This window comes from Gadus chalcogrammus, chromosome 11 (assembly GCF_026213295.1).
Source record: "Gadus chalcogrammus isolate NIFS_2021 chromosome 11, NIFS_Gcha_1.0, whole genome shotgun sequence".
NCBI classification, from domain to species: Eukaryota; Metazoa; Chordata; class Actinopteri; order Gadiformes; family Gadidae; genus Gadus; species Gadus chalcogrammus.
In genome coordinates, this window is record NC_079422.1 from 24,329,607 (window position 1) to 24,348,177 (window position 18,571).

The 18,571-nt window shown below is 50.1% G+C and overlaps 2 protein-coding genes across 2 annotated transcripts; one reads left to right on the forward strand and one right to left on the reverse strand.

Annotated features, from left to right (window-relative positions):
• Positions 1–4,960: 4,960 nt before the first annotated feature.
• On the reverse strand, positions 4,961–7,278 carry LOC130392354 (leucine-rich repeat transmembrane neuronal protein 4). Its single transcript, XM_056602843.1, has 2 exons — positions 7,275–7,278; positions 4,961–6,627 (listed from the first exon to the last, which is right to left on the reverse strand). Exons 1-2 carry the CDS (start codon positions 7,276–7,278, stop codon positions 4,961–4,963), a joined length of 1,671 nt encoding a protein of 556 aa, XP_056458818.1.
• A 6,252-nt stretch (positions 7,279–13,530) lies between these two features.
• On the forward strand, positions 13,531–17,144 carry lrrtm4l2 (leucine rich repeat transmembrane neuronal 4 like 2). Its single transcript, XM_056602573.1, has 2 exons — positions 13,531–13,858; positions 14,061–17,144. Exons 1-2 carry the CDS (start codon positions 13,804–13,806, stop codon positions 15,716–15,718), a joined length of 1,713 nt encoding a protein of 570 aa, XP_056458548.1. The 5' UTR covers positions 13,531–13,803; the 3' UTR covers positions 15,719–17,144.
• The last annotated feature ends 1,427 nt before the right edge of the window (positions 17,145–18,571 follow it).

Sequence of the window (18,571 nt, forward strand, 5' to 3'; positions counted from 1 at the left end):
TGTATTCATAGGCTGTGGCGTAGCGATTGCACTGGCGTTGCACGGTAAACAGATGCGCGTCCCGTAGGTGTGCGCTCACAGTCTCCACACTCTCTGCCCTTTGAGGAGGCTTCCACAGACGCCTCTGGTGCTCTCCCTTACAGGAGTCACCTTTCTCTTAGAAAACAGTCCCCGTCCCTGCCTTTAATTTATGCATTATTCAGATTACACTATTGACTTGGTCATGTCTTGTGCTCGGCAAAAAGTGGGAAGATCAGGCCAAGATGACCGCATCGGCAGGCTGCGTCAGAATACTAATATGACGCCCACAACTATACCCTACACAACCTTGTATAACTGATCATATTCACAGATTCATCTAACCCAGTTTACCAGTCTGCAGTCGGTGCTGCTTTTGCCTAGCCTTCTACCTTGCCGGGGGAAAGGGGACGGACACTGAATCGAGGACACACAGAAACACACTATTGAAGAGGAGAGAAAAACAGGGGTGCTCTCCCATTTATCCAGCCCCCCCGGACAGAGAGAGAGGGGGAAACCGAGGGCCGAGCCACGCACGGCCGAATGGGTCTGTCTCCACCTGTTCCCAGCACGCGTCACCACAAATTACATGCAGCCAACTTTACAAATGTGTCCATCTGCACAGCAGCGCGCTCCGGCTGATATTGGCCTGCGAGAGGCAGCGTGACAGTAGGAGTCGTTGCCTTCCCTTCAGTCCATTTCCTCCGACGGCGAGGTGTGATTCAGGATGAGGGAGACTGCTAAATCAAACGGATTACACATGCTGCTCCGCATGAAGGAGGCTATCAACTCCGTCTTCATCTCCGGGCTCCGTATGGGCGCGTTTGCAAATAAAATGGCTGCTTTTCTGATATTTCAATTTTGGGTTGGCCGACTTTCGACATCGAAAGTGGAAACGGTAGACCGATGAATAAACTTAAGGCCGAGTTAAATGACTTGATACATTTCTTGTTCATCCGATAACACTGGGACTACTCAGATGTATCACGACTGCGGTACTTCTACTGCAGGGAAAGATCCCATCGCGCACAAAGTAATACACATGAACAATTAGCAGGCAATTAGTGCAGTAGCAGAGCAATTAATTAGTTAATTAGGGGATGGGCTGTTTATATTAACTGGAAGAGGGGAAAGGTGCAGATTTCTTGGTAATCGATATTTCTCTAACGCGTACAGCGGTTTGTCTCTTGCAACCTCAAAGATGGCATCAAATTAATAGAACAAAAAAAATCTGTACATGCAAACCGAAAGTGATGACAGGGGAAATAGTGTGTAAACTAGAATATTGATTTTAAAAGAAGCATTGCTGCTAGACTTTGGAATGTTTTTTATGAAGTGTTAATTCAGTTTGGCCATTGATAGATAGATACCTTTTGGCAGTTTAAAGTGAGTGAAAATCGACCACGCACCATTTTGGTGTTGAGAAATGAGTTCTTCCACAATTAGCTTGATGGCTTGCAAGCATCATTAGATTGTAGACCTTTAACTATGGTTAATTTTTCAAGTTGACAGCTAATGTTAGCCCGATTTGCTAAAGTATGGCGGGCCTAGAAATAAATCCATGATTAGAATGAGCAAAGTCATGCCCAAAGTAAGGCTATCTCAATCAGAAGTAACACGTACCAGTAAGAAAATAACAGTACAGATTAGAGGTTTTTCCACATATGTCTATGCTTTGCTGACCATTTCCTATTTTCTGTGGATGTAATTATGTTGTTTTCTAAATAATTAATAAATATTTCTAAGGGTGAATGCATAGCAAATAAAAAACTTGGTTATGATGTAAATTGGATGTTCAATATGTTTCAAGTCACAGTGTAGTTTACGACTTTCAGCCAAAGCAAACCCAAGCCGGGGCAGAAATGATTGCTTTTTTAACTTTAATTTAAGATGTTTTTACCCCAAGGGCAGAGTAGTCCATAGGTCTAGATCTGTCCTTTCTCATTCTGTGTGCTGTCTCCCACCCCACTTTACATCATCCACAGGCGAGATGTGCTGCCCTTATTAATACAAGCTGCTCCACAAGTACACAAACTGCCACTGGCTGTCACATACATTATTTCCATTTAACCAACTTGGACACTTTTTTTTGGCTGTGGCTTTTTCCGTGGGATGCTTTCAGCACAGCAGTGCACTACAAGCAATATCCTCACAGCGAGAAGCCCAGGGAAAGCAATGAAACAGTGGAAAGGCACAGTCCGGCAAAGTGAAACTCGGAACGCTATGTTTCAGCTGATCATGCTCTGCCACAACAGAGGGACATTAACGAGAAGTAAATAAACAAAGGCTGTTCGTTTATGCATGGGAAGAAGATCACTGCAGTAATCTGCTGTCTCAAATCTCCTTCTGAAAAGTGACAATGATAGTTTAAGTGCTGGCTAGATCTTATTGAGGACTACTGATGACATCAGGGGCATTTATGACGCTTTTGTTTGTGTGGTGTGAGTCCTTGGCACTTCTCTGTTACATGACAAGCTGTCGCATTCTTCCCCCGGCTCCCTGTGGGTGATTGAGTATTAACAAAATAAATTGAGCTACAGCCACAACAAATGAAATGGTGCAAAAGTACACTATTGGTTTTCTGATGCTCGCACCTGCTTGGAAAATGCATTGACTGAGGGGAGCACGATTGCTTTGGTTGTTGTTGTTGTTCCTTTGGTGAATGATACCCAGATGATTGAACCCAACTACCAAAGAAACCAAACTAGCATTCAGCACTCTCAGGGGTATATTTTTCCAGTGTCATGTCATGCTACTTCGGTGTTGTTGCATTATATTCTGAAAGTGCACGTCACGGCATGTAGCTGTGAGAGGGGGGAAACGGAATACAGCAAGGAGCTGTCTCAGCTCCTTACCTCTGATAGGCTATTAGTCATTCTCACTAGCAGAAGGCTCCATTCAGTTTAACATTTAATGTTCCCAAGTCACATCCGAAGCTATGAGATAAACACACCGTATCACCTCCGGGCTGCTATACAGACCTTTGGAAAATTCTCCATCAACTGAGGTTTTTTTCGTCGAAAGACAGAAGATTCGTCTCTGTTTTTTTTAGTTTTTTCCTACCCTCCCCGACGTGATGCCCTACATGTAAACCATCCAGCCGTTCCCCCGACCCACAGATCCACTCCTCATGCAGATTCTCGACAGCACCTCAAGACTCTAGTGTTCTTGAGGCAAAATCTGCTAAACAGACTGCAGAGGATGGCTCGATTATTGCAGTCATGCAGAATTAAAAAGAACTTTCAATGTCTGCAATGAACCCCCACCACCCCAGCCTCAATCCCCATCCCCCCACAACCACCCACACACACACACACACACACACACACACACACACACACACACACACACACACACACACACACACACACACACACACACACACACACACACACACACACACACACACACACACACACAGCCCCCCCCGCCCCTGTCTGAGCCTCCTCACTGAGCTATGTTGACATATACAACTGAGTAGGAATATGCCTTGTGTGTCTGTGATGGGTCCGTCGTGAACTGCCCACATGACAGGACTGCACTTGACAGTCCATCGTTCCCTAGCATACTGTGTCCTGTTAATCAAACTTAGCGATGCTGCCAAATACAAGGGGGGGGGGACATGTATGGACAGTGGAAGATAGATGGGCAGAATTATAATGCATGGGGGGAAAAAAAGAGTACACAGGCAAAAAGATAGCTAATTAAGCATGATCTAATTGATTGGGCATTCTGTCAGGCTCTCTGTCTCACTCATGCCGCAAAGTAGTTTACAGCCAGAACTGCTCTGCCGTGAGAAATTACATTTGCACATAACTGTTGCTTTGGGTGTACATATTTATATATATACACGTGTGTGTGTGTGTGTCTCTGTGTGTGTCTCTGTGTGTGTGTGTCTCTGTGTGTGTGCGCGGGTGTGTGTGTGTGTGTGTGTGTGTGTGTGTGTGTGTGTGTGTGTGTGTGTGTGTGTGTGTGTATGTGTGTGTGTGTGTCTCTGAGTGTGTGCGTGCATGCGTGTATGTGCGTGCGTGCGTGCGTGCGTGCGTGCGTGCGTGCGTGCGTGCGTGCGTGTGTGTGTGTGTGTGTGTGTCTCTGAGTGTGTGCGTGCATGCGTGTATGTGTGTGTGTGTGTGTGTGTGTGTGTGTGTGTGTGTGTGTGTGTGTGTGTGTGTGTGTGTGTGTTTGTGTGTGTGTGTGTGTGCACACGTGTGTGTGTCTTTTCAACTAAGTGGTCCGGGGGTGCATCCACACGAGGTAAGTAGCCGAAGCACAATCACGTATGAGACCATTAGCATGCTAAGGAACCAAGGCGGTGCGACGCATATTTAACTCTTCTAGGTCACTCGGCCCTCTGGTCTTTGTGGAGATGCATGCAGCGTGAGCGTGCGTGCGGCAGGAGCAGAAGACACTGTGTGGCTGCAGACTTCCGCGGAGTAGGTGGAGACAGACGCACACGAACGATCCCCGGGAAGACACGCACAAACAAACAAACAGCAGCGGCCGAGGGGACACCAAACTTTTTTTTCTGTGTTTGCCACAAACAAACGAGCCAGACGGTGCCAGCTGTCGCTGGAGACCCCCGGGATTGAGGGGAGAGGGGGGGTTGGGGGCGGGGGGGGGGGGGTCACCTGCACAGGGACCCGATCCAGTTACTTTCTATAATTACGTTTTCCACAGCGAGCCATTTCTCATGCCGGAAAACTACAAAGATGTGCTGTTTTAATTAGCCGACCAAGCCGTCGCTAATAAGAAGTTGGTGCAAAAACTGTTCCCACAAACGAGGCTCTCTGTGCAGTGACCTTCCCCGAGCCCAAACCCTCTCCCCCACAGCCTGAGTCGAGGGCCGGATGAGAAGAACACGCTGTTTTTCTTTCGTTCCCTGAGAACAATTTACCTCTGCCGCCTCTCTGTGGAAACGGCCTTCTTCTGGAGGTTCGCCCGGTCATACCTCACACTCCCTGGACCCCGAGATGGTGTACGTGTAGGGCCCAGTCCCGTTCACCAGCACGTCCATCGTCTCCGAGTGGGACGGCTTGTAGTCCACGTAGTACTCCTGCAGGGGGGAGCTCACTGAGCGATTGGTCTCCCGCGCTTTCTTCTGTCGCTTTGTGACCGACGAGCGCTGCTGGAGCTGCTTGATACTGCTGGGGTAGCGCTTCCACGACACGTAGATAACCAGGAGAATTATGGCCACGGATAAGAGCAGGGCCACGGTGCCGGCTATAATCTTGTGAAAGGAGACGTACTCCGTGTCTGGCGGCGGCGGCGGTGGGGGTGCCGTCGGGGACCCCCCCGTGGGAGAGGGCACGGGGGACGCTGCCTTGTTCCACGTCGACCGTTCGTCCGGCCCGGAGGGGGAAGGGGCGACGGAGGGCTGGGCCTGGGCCGGCGTGGTGCTGCTGCTGGCGTCCGTGAAGTCTGTGGTGTCCGTGGAGGTCGCGGTGACGGAGGTGGGGTCCGTGGTGCTGGCGCCGGTGGTGGACGTAGCGGCGGCGGCGGTGGTGGTCGGCCTGGTCGTCATGGGTGCGACGGTGGGTCGGCACGTTTTGGCCGCCGCTACCACGTCGTCGGCCTTCTCCCCTTGGACCTCCTTGGGGCCGGAGCAGATCATGGCCGACTCCTTGTTGCCCTTGAAGGTGCGCAGCCAGGCCACCAGGGGGCAGATGCTGGGGTTGCAGAACCACACGTTGCCCGCCAGGCTGATGGTGGTGAGAGAGATCCAGGCGTTGACCACCTGCTGGGACACGTTGCTCAGCTTGTTGGAGTCCAGGTTGAGGGTCTGCAGGTTGGGCAGGCACTGGTACGTGCTGGTCTCCAGCTCCTGCAGCTCGTTCCCCGACAGGTCCAGCTTGTGCAGCGAGGTCCACATCCAGGGCAGGCCCTGGGTGATGGACTTGATGCGGTTCCACTGCAGGTAGAGTGCTCTGAGGTTGGTCAGGCGGGGGAAGTGGGCGAAGTTGATCTTGGAGAACTGATTGTGCTCCAGGTGGAGCTCGATCAGCTTCAGCAGGCCGGCGAAGGCGTTGCGCGTCAGACTCCTCAACCGGTTGTAGCCGATGTCCAGGAACTCCAGGTTACGGCAGTCCAGGAAGACGCGCATGGGCACCGTCTTCAAGGAGTTGGACCTCAGGTGGAGGCTCAGCAGCTTGCGGAGGCCCTGGAACTGCCCCGGCTGCAGCGCCTGCAGCTTGTTGTACGAGAGGTCGAGGTTGCGGAGGTTGGGGATGTCGTTGAACGTGTCGTTCTGGAGCACGGTGATCTTGTTGGAGTTGAGGATGAGCTCCTTGAGCCTGCGGACCCCGTGGAAGGCCTGGCTGTCCACCTCGCTGATGTAGTTGTGGTCGAGGTACAGCCAGACCAGCTGGTTGAGCCCGGCGAATTGGCTGGCCCGCAGGCCGGCCAGGCTGTTGTAGCGTAGCGAGAGGCCCTGGGTGCCCACCGATACGTTGTGGGGCACGTCGCGGAAGGCGCTGGACTCGCAGTAGATGATTTTGCCGTCGCACCGGCAACTAGGGGTGCAGGGCCGTTCCCGTGCCCCGTTCGGGGGGGTGCACAGGCAGACTGGCAGCAGGACGGTGACGGCGAGCCATCTTAGAAGCAGAGGAAGTCCTGCAGACACACGGAAATACACACCGCACACACACAAAAAGTGAAAAGGTGGGGACAAGGGAAACTTGTGTTCTATCTTGCATGGTGGTTCTGTGACATGATGGACTAGAATGAGGTGTGATAGACTCGGATTGGTTAATAACTAGATAGATTAACTCAATGAGTCCCCATTAGCAATCTTACCACCCCACCCCCCATGTATGGCTAGTGCATAAATTAAGGTAAATGGAAACATGGGAATCCATTTAATTTGCACATCGCTGCTCAGAATGGATATGTTCCCCTCTTTATCACTGGGAATTGCGTTTTTCCGGTTGCATCAGCAGAAAACGCTGATGCATAATCTAATGCATCAAGCACGATCTATAGTTGGTCAAAGGCAATCATGTGAAAGACGTATTTTTAACCTGCAATCAGTGCTCAACTAACACCGGGCGGATAAACCTGAGCTGCTGAAAGGTGAACGGTAGGCATCAGTGGTTCAGTCCGCCTCTGGCATTATTCCCCTAAAACGCTACGCATCGCAAGAGGAGATGGAGAAACGGATGCTGCGAGTTTCCAAAGACTCTGATTCCCACCGTGTCCAAAAACAAGACCTTCATGCAGCAGCGACACATGTCACCTTCACACCGTGCGTGTGTACGTACCCATGTTGGCGACCCAATATCGGCTCTTCCTCATGCTGAGAGCGCTCTGTTGCACGCTGCGTCCCGAGTCCACATGTTTTCACTCCAGGTCGGTCCCCAGTAGTTGGGTCTGCACCATTACGTCTCTCTCACCAGTAGCGCACCACTTCGTGCCGCTGTCGCGTCTCTGCCGCGCGGCGCACCTGTCGGACATAGACGCGTCGCGGAAGACGCGCAACCGAGCGGAGTTTCCTTGATCCCAAAATGCGCCCGGCTGCGGACATCCACCAAAAGCCCCCTGAGTAGCGAGTTGAGTTGATTCAACAGGATTTCAATTCGGGGATTTTTTTAGTTTTTTGTTGAGCGATTGTACTTTTCGGGGTTAACGACCACCGCAGCCTGTAAGTGTTTCTCTGGTGTTGAAACAGAAACGTAGAAAGATAAGGGCTTGGGGAGGAATTATAATCCGAGTGGAGATGTCCGGGAGATCGATGGTTTTCCTCGTGAGGAGATGCGCGCTGACTGTCGTGAATAATCTCGCGGTGCGGTGGCGTTGAGGATGAATCCGGTGTGAAGGTGGTGGTTGGGCGCACTGGCGCGTTTAGAGGAGCTGCAGCGCCCTCTGCCGGCCACGGAGCGAAGCGAAGCCCTCGTCATAACTCAACACCTTCTCAAGGGAGCAATTAACAACCGACTAATTAAATAAGGGTTGATGTATGGGGTTAAACCATCCAACTACTTGTTTATTTAAAAAAAAATGGAACCACCCAGATGTTTTATGGATCTTTTTGATGGAATGATTTGATGGAAATACATCCAAATAGACGCTAGCAAGTAGGCCCATCAGACGTTGATAAACGTTAAGTGGGGAAAACGTTGGTTAATGAAGGAAAATAAGTAGGCTACCAATAAATACTTTAGTTTTAAAATCCTCAAGGATGAGACGCAACCAGATGTTTCCCTTTATCATATTCATGTTAGTTCTTCTTTCTTTAATTCTACTTCATCCTCTTGATTTTAATATAAAAGGATTATCATAATAGCCATACGACACATCGAGATGTAATAACACATTTCCCTGGAAGGCTTAATATTTGAAACCGTATGGATCTGATTTGCATCGGAAGACTGGGGCGACCTGACATTGCGTATCTGCCGTCTACACCCCCGCACTTCGATTTAAACTGTATGCATTTATGAATGCGTAAATAATCCATGAAACACAATGCTCGCAGTGCCGCACACACAAAGACATCTGTTTTTCTGCTACCGTCATTCTAACCTTAACAATGCAGGCCATGATGATCTCTCCTCTCATATCCCATGTGAAGTTTAATCTCAGCCTCGAAACCTGCCGCAATAATTCTGATTAAAGTCATTAAACAGATCTATATACACAATCCCCCCCCCCCACCCCCCAATCACACACACACACACACACACACCGACACACACCGACACCGACACACACACACACACACACACACACACACACACACACACACACACACACACACACACACACACACACACACACACACACACACACACACACACACACACACACACACACACACACACACACACCGCCCTCTTCCAACCCAGTCCTATTCTAATCATGTCATTTCATGTAAAGGCCAGTATATGCAGAGGTAGCAGGAAAGGGCAGTGTTCCATCCTGTGTCTGGTGTGAGGAATGGCCCCCCCACCACTCTGAGCAGCAGTACCACTCTGTAACGGCCCACATACTGGCCGCTAGTGCAGAGCCTCCTCTCGCATACATGCATGGAAAACTGTTCACATGTGTTAGTGTGTGTCTGTGTGTCTGTGTGTGTGTGTGCATGCATGTGGATATGTGTGTGTGTGCGTGTGTATTTGTGTGGTGTGCATGCGTGTGGATGTGTATGTCTTTGTGTGTGTGTGTGTGTGTGTGTGTGTGTGTGTGTGTGTGTGTGTGTGTGTGTGTGTGTGTGTGTGTGTGTGTGTGTGTGTGTGTGCATGCATTTGGATGTGTGTGTGTGTGTGTGTGTGTGTGTTTTCATGCATGTATGTGTGTGTGTGTGTGTGTGTGTGTGTGTGTGTGTGTGTGTGTGTGTGTGTGTGTGTGTGTGTGTGTGTGTGTGTGTGTGTGTGTGTGTGTGTGTGTGTGTGTGTGTGTGTGTAACTTTCCACCGGCTCCGGGCTTGGTTGCCGTTCTGGGGCCGTAGTGAAGAAGCAGATGTTGCTGGTTCGGTAGAAGCCCAGTGTCGTTCTCCTGAGTTATTTTTAATTTGTGTGGATCCGCCGGGCCGCGGTATAAGGCGAGGCCGCTGCCTTCGCCTCCGGCCATCCATCAGTCGGTCACGTCTGACGACATGGTCATGATAAATCATCAGACTATATCATAATCACTCCTCCCACCCCACAGGGCGGTTTCAGAAGACTCAAAGGGGCCTGATGAAGAACCGGATCAACCTTGACGAGGCGGACAGGTCTCTCTGTCCGCCGTAAAAGGTTGGGCCGGCACACACCTCCGCCTACCACCACCTCAGCCTCCGGATTGCACCGCATGAATTTTTAATGGTTGTCTGTGACTGACTGAGATCTAAATAATGGAGCGGGAGACTGACCTGCATCCATGCAAGATGATGAACCTGGTGTGTGTGTGTGTGTGTGTGTGTGTGTGTGTGTGTGTGTGTGTGTGTGTGTGTGTGTGTGTGTGTGTGTGTGTGTGTGTGTGTGTGTGTGTGTGTGTGTGTGTGTGTGTGTGTGTGTGTGGGAGTGGGGGGGAGAGGGTTGTGTGTTTGTGTGTTGGTGTGTGCGCGCACGCGTGTATAAATTGCTTAAGCTCATATATTACGGATTTTATAATCTTCAGAATGTATCGTCACTGCAGTGATTCATGAGTCACTTTGATCAGATTACTATGACTAAAATAAATCAGCATACAAACAATGTAGATATTTATCCCCCCACCCCTATAATATGAAATGGTGATAAAATCGTAAGAGCAATCACTTCGACTCGAGATCAAAATAAAGCAGCAATAACGGGCCGGCGTCCTGATCTCCCCTCCCCATCAGCGACGGACCATTGCATCGCTTCCCCGTACTAAATCCACTTCATATCATATCATCACTTCACGTACAGCTCAACACCTCCTTCCAATCGGTAGCACAGGACCGCATTGATGTGCGTTGTGTGGAGGCGCGAGGGGACCCAGACGTGGGCAGACGTGGCCTGCTGACGGCAGACACTCTCAGTAAACCCGGGATTAGATGGAGTTGACAGGCGGTCCCCGTCGCCTCCGCAGCTGACAGCCTGCCGGTTCCCCAATCTCCTACATCCCCTCCTCGCACCACAACCACAACCGGCGCCTGGAGGGAGGACAGGACGTCGCTCCGCCTGGGGGACTGGCCTCAGGAGGCCGAGGGGAGGGAAGAGCGCACCGTTCCTCCTCCACACACCCGCACATCACCCCTGTTCCATGGGCCATGTGACAGGGTTTCATGTTGTAATGGGTTACCATGGAGACCGTCACGTGAGGGTCCCCGTGGAGACCGTCATGTGAGGGTTCCCATGGAGACCTTCATGTGAGGGTGTCCGTGGAGACCGTCATGTGAGGGTTACCATGGAGACCGTCACGTGAGGGTTCCCAATTCCCATGGAGACCGTCACGTGAGGGTTCCCATGGAGACGTCACGTGAGGGTGTCCATGGAGACGTCCTGTGAGGGTGTCCATGGAGACCGTCATGGGTTTCCATGGAGACCGTCATGTGAGGGTTACCATAGAGACCGTCATGTGAGGGTTTCCATGGAGACCGTCATGTGAGGGTTTCCATGGAGACCGTCATGTGAGGGTTACCATGGAGACCGTCATGTGAGGGTTACCATGGAGAGCGTCATGTGAGGGTGTCCATGGAGACCGTCATGTGAGGGTTTCCATGGAGACCGTCATGTGAGGGTTCCCATGGAGACCGTCATGTGAGGGTTACCATGGCACCGTCATGTGAGGGTTACCATGGAGACCGTCATGTGAGAGTTTCCCTTTTGAACGAAATGTCACTTCTGAAACAACAGCAGAAGTGACCTTTAATTAGCATTCAATTGACTCTACCTTTCCTACCTGCTACAAATACAACGACTACAACAATGACTAACTAAAACTAAAAGGCCTACCACTGGTATTAATAGTACTACTATTGCCAATATTATAAAATATTATGTAACCATACTGCTACTATTGCTGTCACTACTTCTAAAACTAAGACTACTACTACTACCTTCTTCTAGCTACCACTACTACTACTACTACTACTCTATTACTACTACTACTACCAGAGACCTGCTGGTTTTCTAAACCGCTTGTCACTTCTCTTTACATACACTAGGGGGTGCTGTGTCCTCACATGCCGGCTCAAATCTTGCAGAAACTGTCAAGGCCTTACAAGACAACCGTGTCCGTGCCCAATGCAATAACGCCCGAGCACGAATAATAAGTGCCCTACTTATAAGCGCAGCTAAGGAATATCTAATTCGAAACAACCATTTAATAGAAACACTTATAATGTCATTGTCTTCTTTTTTTCAAAAGCCTCTTCATCAAACTGAAAAGGTATTGACTGTTTATTTGAATAAAAACAGCATTGTGGTTTTTCTTTCATAACACGCAACCTTGTGGATTTGCTTTTAAACACATAGGAGCATCCTACCTCCTGCTTCCTAAATAGGAGAAGCAGCACTTAGTGTCTGTTAATCTTTATACAACAAAGGACTTGGACAAACAAAAGATTGGACGGATGAGTGACGGTTTGAATGGACCGACGCACGGATGAGAGAATAAAGGTGCTGCTATGAATGCAACACCTCACTCTACAGCAGCGCACAGATGAACCCATAATGTTCAAGGTCACCTGTTATGTCACACAAACACACTCTGTGTGTGTGTGTGTGTGTGTGTGTGTGTGTGTGTGTGTGTGTGTGTGTGTGTGTGTGTGTGTGTGTGTGTGTGTGTGTGTGTGTGTGTGTGTGTGTGTGTGTGTGTGTGTGTGTGTGTGTGTGTGTGCGTGGGCGTGTGCGTGCGTGTGTGCGTGCTTGCTTGCGTGAATGTGTGTGTGCGCAGCCTCCTTACTTGGAGCACTAATTGCGTCCACTGGTTTCGGCTTCCCAAGGTAACACACGAGCAAACTGAATTTAAATCTCACAACCTCCCCAAGCCTTTACTGCCTTGTGCTCAGCAACACGTTAGCAGAAACATCCATTTGCTTATTACAAGCCCTAGGAGACCTGATCTGTACATTGAAGTGAACTTCTGAAAAACGAATTTAAGTTTAATTTAAAGGTTTGATATTAGACATGCAGCCATGCATCTAGAACAGGCCTAATACTTTTATTGCTGAAATATGATGGATCAAAGGTAGGTATACCTATGCATGTCTATATGTAGTTATCAGGCCATATACAGCCTGTAAAATGAATCATGGCATATACATAAATATGCCTCTAAACTATAATGACACGGTTTTTAATCGCTCCCAAGAAACCAAATTCAATTCAATTATGCGACTTCTTACTTCACTTCAGTGTCTGGACAATGTGGGCATTACGATGAATCCGCGGGCGCGCGTGCGTAAGTGTGTGCGCTGTATGCGTGTGTGTGTTTGTGTGCGTGTGTGTGCGTGTGTGTGTGTGTGTGTGTGTGTGTGTGTGTGTGTGTGTGTGTGTGTGTGTGTGTGTGTGTGTGTGTGTGTGTGTGTGTGTGTGTGTGTGTGTGTGTGTGTGTGTGTGTTTGACTGTGCGTGTGTTTGGAGGGGGCTGAGCGCGCATGAATGTGGCACCAATAATATAGAGACGGAGAAGGGAGAGAGAGAGGGAGCGTGAGAGAGAGAGAGTTAGAGGGAAAGAAATAGAGAGGGGGGAGGGATGTTAGAGAGAGAGAGAAAGAGAGGGTGAGAGAGAGAGAGCGAGGGAGAGAGAGCGACTGAGGGACGGAGAGAGAGATAGGGAGGGATTGAGAGAGAGGGATGGAGGGAGAGAGAGAGGGAGGGAGTGAGAGCGAAAGGGAGGGGGGGAAGGAGAGAGAGCGACTGAGAGATGGAGAGAGAGAGAGAGAGAGAGAGAGAGAGAGAGAGAGAGAGAGAGAGAGAGAGAGAGAGAGAGAGAGAGAGAGAGAGAGAGAGAGAGAGGGAGAGAGAGAGAGAGAGAGAGAAAGAGCGAGGCAGAGAGAGCGACCGAGGGACGGAGAGAGAGAGGGAGGGAGGGAGGGAGGGAGACGGGTGCATGTGAAATGTTGGGGAACTGTCTTATTCGCGCTCAAACGGATTATTGCGCATGCAGCAGGAAAGACTATAGCAGCTGAAAGTAAGAAAATCGGGTATAGGTGAAGGCGATCTTCTTCTCAGGGATTGGGCACAAACCCGCGGGTTCTGACGTGCAGAGGCTGCTGTGGAAACTTGGATCAAATTGTTTTTTCCCCCTGCTTGTTGGTGACACAGTTGATGGCCGTCATGCGGATCGAGTCCGTCGGTCGGTTGTACATTTTGCGTTTTCGCATTTTATAAAAAACAGTTGGATGTGTTCTTCACATCTTTACTTCAGAGGATTACTATTTCTCCCAGTGACTATGGGTAAGTGTTAAAGCCTCTTGAAATATCATCTTTCATTTTTTTGTCAAAAAAAAACAAACTCAAAGGGGTTATCTGATCATGATGTTATTTGCTGGCCTATTCCTGCGGGGGCTTTTGACAGTATTTTTTATCATGGATAAATTCATAAGCCTAAATCTTTAAAAAGTAAACTGCCTTCTGGTCCCCCCCCCCCCCCCCCCAGGGTCCCTGATGTGGGACTGGAGGCTATCCTGTCTGCTTCTTCACATGGCTGTGTTGCTTCTGCTCAGCAAGGGGGAGAAGATCTGCCCCGTGAGCTGTCGTTGTGAAGGGAAGATCGTTTATTGCGAGTCAGGCATCTTCCAAGACATCCCTGTAAACATCTCCACGGGCTGCCAAGGTTTATCGCTGCGCTACAACAACCTGCTGGTTCTGCTGCCCTACCAGTTTGCACATCTGAATCAGCTGGTCTGGCTTTACCTGGATCACAACGCCATCAGCGTCATCGATGCCTTGGCGTTCCGCGGCATTCGCCGGCTCAAAGAACTGGTCCTCAGCTCCAACAAGATCGCGCACCTGGAGAACAACACCTTTGGCTCCATACCCAACCTGCGCAACCTGGACCTGTCCTACAACCTTCTGCAGTCCCTGCAGCCCGGCCATTTCTACGGCCTACGGAAACTCCAGAACCTCCACCTCCGCTCCAACGGATTGAGGCAGATCCTCGTTCGCACCTTTCTGGAATGTCGCAGCCTGGAGTTCCTGGACCTGGGTTACAACCGATTACGGAGTCTCAACCGCACGGCGTTCCTGGGCCTGCTGAAGCTGAAGGAGCTTCACTTGGAGCACAATCAATTCTCCAGGATTCATTTCTACCTGTTCCCGCGGCTGTCGAACCTGCAGGCCCTCTATCTGCAGTGGAACCGCATACGAGCCATCAATCAGGGCTTGCCTTGGACCTGGCATAAGCTGCTCAAACTGGACCTTTCAGGGAACGAGATCCAGACCCTGGACCCGGAGGTGTTTCGGTGTATGCCCCATCTGCAAATCCTCAACCTGGAGTCAAACAAACTCAGCAGTGTGCCGGTGGAGGCGGTCGCGGCGTGGACCTCCCTGACCACCGTCAGCCTGGCGGCCAACGCCTGGGACTGCCGGCCAAGCATCTGCCCGCTTATGGACTGGCTGAAGGCCCTGAAGGACCCCAGGGACATCAGCATGATCTGCAGCCACCCCAAGGCCTTCCAGGGCGAGCGGGTGGTGGACGTGCTGAGGAACCACTCCCTGTGCGCGCTGGAGGAGGAGCCGACCACGCCCCTGTCCACCACCGCACACCTCGCCCAGGGCCAACCCGACTCCGCGGTTAGCACCACCACCACCGCCACACACCTCCCCTCCGGGGACATCCAAGACATCGAAAGCCCCCCAGGCGCCAACATGACCAGCCTGCCCGCCTCCGACGCCGCGACGGGCCGGGGACGCACCACGACCACGACCCGGGCTCCGGACACCACCACCACCTCCCCACGGGCCCCGTTTCCTGGAGTATCGTCGCCGACGTTCGCCCCGGAGCCTGAGTTTGAGCACATGGCCTTCCACAAGATCATCGCGGGCAGCGTTGCACTGTTTCTGTCGGTGTCGTTGATCCTGTTGGTTATTTATGTGTCCTGGAGGCGCTATCCCAACACCATGAGACAGCTGCAGCAGCAGTCGGTCAACCACAAGCGCCGGAAAAAAGCCCTCAAGCAGGAGGTTGACCCGAACTCCCAGATGCAGGAGTACTACCTGACTTACCATTCCAACTCGGAGACCATGGACTCCCTGGTGGGCGAGGCCAGGCCCTGCACCTGCACCATCTCAGGCTCCATAGAGTGTGAGGTCTGAGGTCAGACTACCAGCACACCCTCCCAGAATGTTTGTGGGCTTTTTTCTTAAGGGGCAATTGCAAGCGAGGGGGGAAATGACATCGACCGGTTTTCCGTTGGATCCATCCTATGGTCTTGCAAAGTGTTAAAGAAATGCATGTGTACGCTCTGCGTCCAGTTTGATGGATAACGCTGGTGTTCGTGGAGGCTTTAAATTGGGAGAGGTCCCTTTTTGAGAGAACTGGCCCAAACTGACTTGATGTGATACCTTATGTATAAAAAAATGATATCTTAATTCTCTGAGAGACCTACGAGAGAGACTTCGTAAGAGAACCGAGCTCTACCGTCTTGTAGAAATGGACTGGAACAGACAATGAAACCGTGGATATGTTACATTCATTCAAATCATCTGGATCCTAATCACACTGTAGGCTTCCTCGCAAAGGAATTACAATGTGTGTGTGTGAGTGTGTGCATGTGTGTATATGTGTGTGCTTGTGTGTGCTTCTGCGTGTGTGTGTGTGTGTGTGTGTGTGTGTGTGTGTGTGTGTGCATCTTAGGGCTTGCGTGTGCTTCTGCGCGTGTGTGTATGTGTGTGCTTGTGTCTGCTTCTGTGTGTGTGGTTGTGTGTGTGTGTTAATGTGTGTGTGTGTATGTGTATGTGTATGTCTATGTGTGCGTGCGTGAGTTTGTGCGTGCATGCTCACACGTCACACACATACAGACACATACATCCACGCACATACATACACACACACACACACACACACACACACACACACACACACACACACACACACACACACACACACACACACACACACAAACACACACACACACACACACATTCCCTACTTCAGAGACTCGTGGGGCAGTACGTCTTTGTGTGGAGCAGCCATGGGAGCTTATTGTCACCAGTGTGTCGATTCAAACTGCTTAAAATGTAAACCCAAGAGCAGAATCATCGCAGAGAAGCCTCAATGTGTCCTGGAGAGGCAGTGTGTCCTGGGATACTGTGCATGACCTTATTCAATGAAAGACAATGAGATTTTATTCCAATTCATTTTACGATATGAAATACTCTACCTCAGTTCTTCTTTTGGAAAAGGGAGGAGCTGAATCCAGTGTAAAGTCTCAGGACTAATGTTGTTTTCTCTGAGTGTGCAACGTCGTCCACTGGTCCGTTCAACTCACAGTCGTCGTCCGTGCCATTGATGATGTTCATTTCCATGGACCGTTTCCTATTGTTTCCTGTCATCACTGTAGACAACGTGGGTCAATAGGCATTCTATGTGTGGTGAATGTATACTTCAACTGCAATTTATAAAGCTTTGTTGATGACGACATTGTTGTGTTATTGATGTGCCCGAATAATTCTCGCCCACTGGATACAGCGGCGGAGCCTTTGATTAATGTCACGTCCGCCGCCTGCTATTTGGTCAATCCCTTTGCAGACAGCGGCTGTATTTCCTTCGTTCTGTGCTCGGTGTCACCATTAAAACCTCACACGAGCTGTCAGGGGTAAATCAACACAGCCCCCGTGCTCCGTTACCCAGAAGAGGTTTTCTTTCATGGGCGCCATGTGACTTTTCCCCCAAAAAAAACGCCAAAAAGACTTTAATCAGAGATCCATTGTGCGTGCAGCGTTTCTAGCGTTTGTGCTCTGAGGGAGGACGCAGGCTAGGAAGGTAGCCGTGCGCGTGGGCTACGGGTCAGGGCATCCTCACTAGCTCAGACAATAGCCTTCATCTGGGTCTAGTTTGCTTCACACTCCTTCCGCCCCGACAATGGCTGCCCGTGTCTCTCAGTAAAGGGCAGAGTGAGGCTGAGTGTTGAGAGGTGTTGAGAGAGGGATGTTTGTTGGTACTGGAGTACTGTGGGGGGCGGGGGGTCTTATCCTCCCTTCCAGCATGTAAACATATTTCATCTCCTCTGTCTGATCGAAATACATGCTGTTCGGGGTGAGCTCTGAGGATATAAAATACACCCCCTTTTATTACTCACTGGCTTTTTTTATATAGCTGTTTTTTGTTCTGTAATACGGAAGCCATACATTATCTTGACAAGACCCCCCATTGTGAGGGGAGTTCATAGGACTAGGGGAGGCCTTCCTCATCCCGTCCTCTTCATCATTGCCACACCTCTGATGGGAGGTATTTATAAAATGCCTGCCTGGTTGATGGCGGTAATCAAAAGGATTTATGCCTCACATAATTGACTTTCCAAACATGACTCAGGATTTCTTCAGCCTCTGGGCACGCACAGAACTCAACAACTTCATTTACATAGGCCTACACCTTCCCTCTCCGGCGCTTTCAATAACCACTGGGATATTTCATACTTTCTGAAACTAATACACTCTAATGTTGATTGCTTGGGGCCTCGGATTATCCTTTTTTCGTTCAGCAATGCATCTTACAAACTTCCTTCGGACGTGTGTGATCAATGCCTGCTTTGGTGCCGTTGAGAGTAAACCGGATGTACGTTTGGTGTATTTTGTTAATATCACAAAGCTCCTTTTGATGTCCACTACGAGAACAGTGATTAGCACTTCTGACGGTCCCTCATTGGATCCACCTGGAGGCGAAACGCGGGGGGAAATGCACAGCGCTGGCTGCGTCAGTCAAGCCGAGTCAGGTGTATTTATACAGCCCTTTATCAGAGTCGCACTCTCAAAGGGCTTCAAACAAACACATTCAGATGAAATTTGACGGCAGCCTCCTAACCCTTGGGCATCAAACAGGAAGCAAACACCCTCTCCAACCACACACACACAAACGCACACAGTTGATGGAGGAGGAAAAACCATGAGAAAGGGCATATATAAGAGGAGACTTAATTCTGAAATGGCCAGAGTGCAAAACCGTGGGCT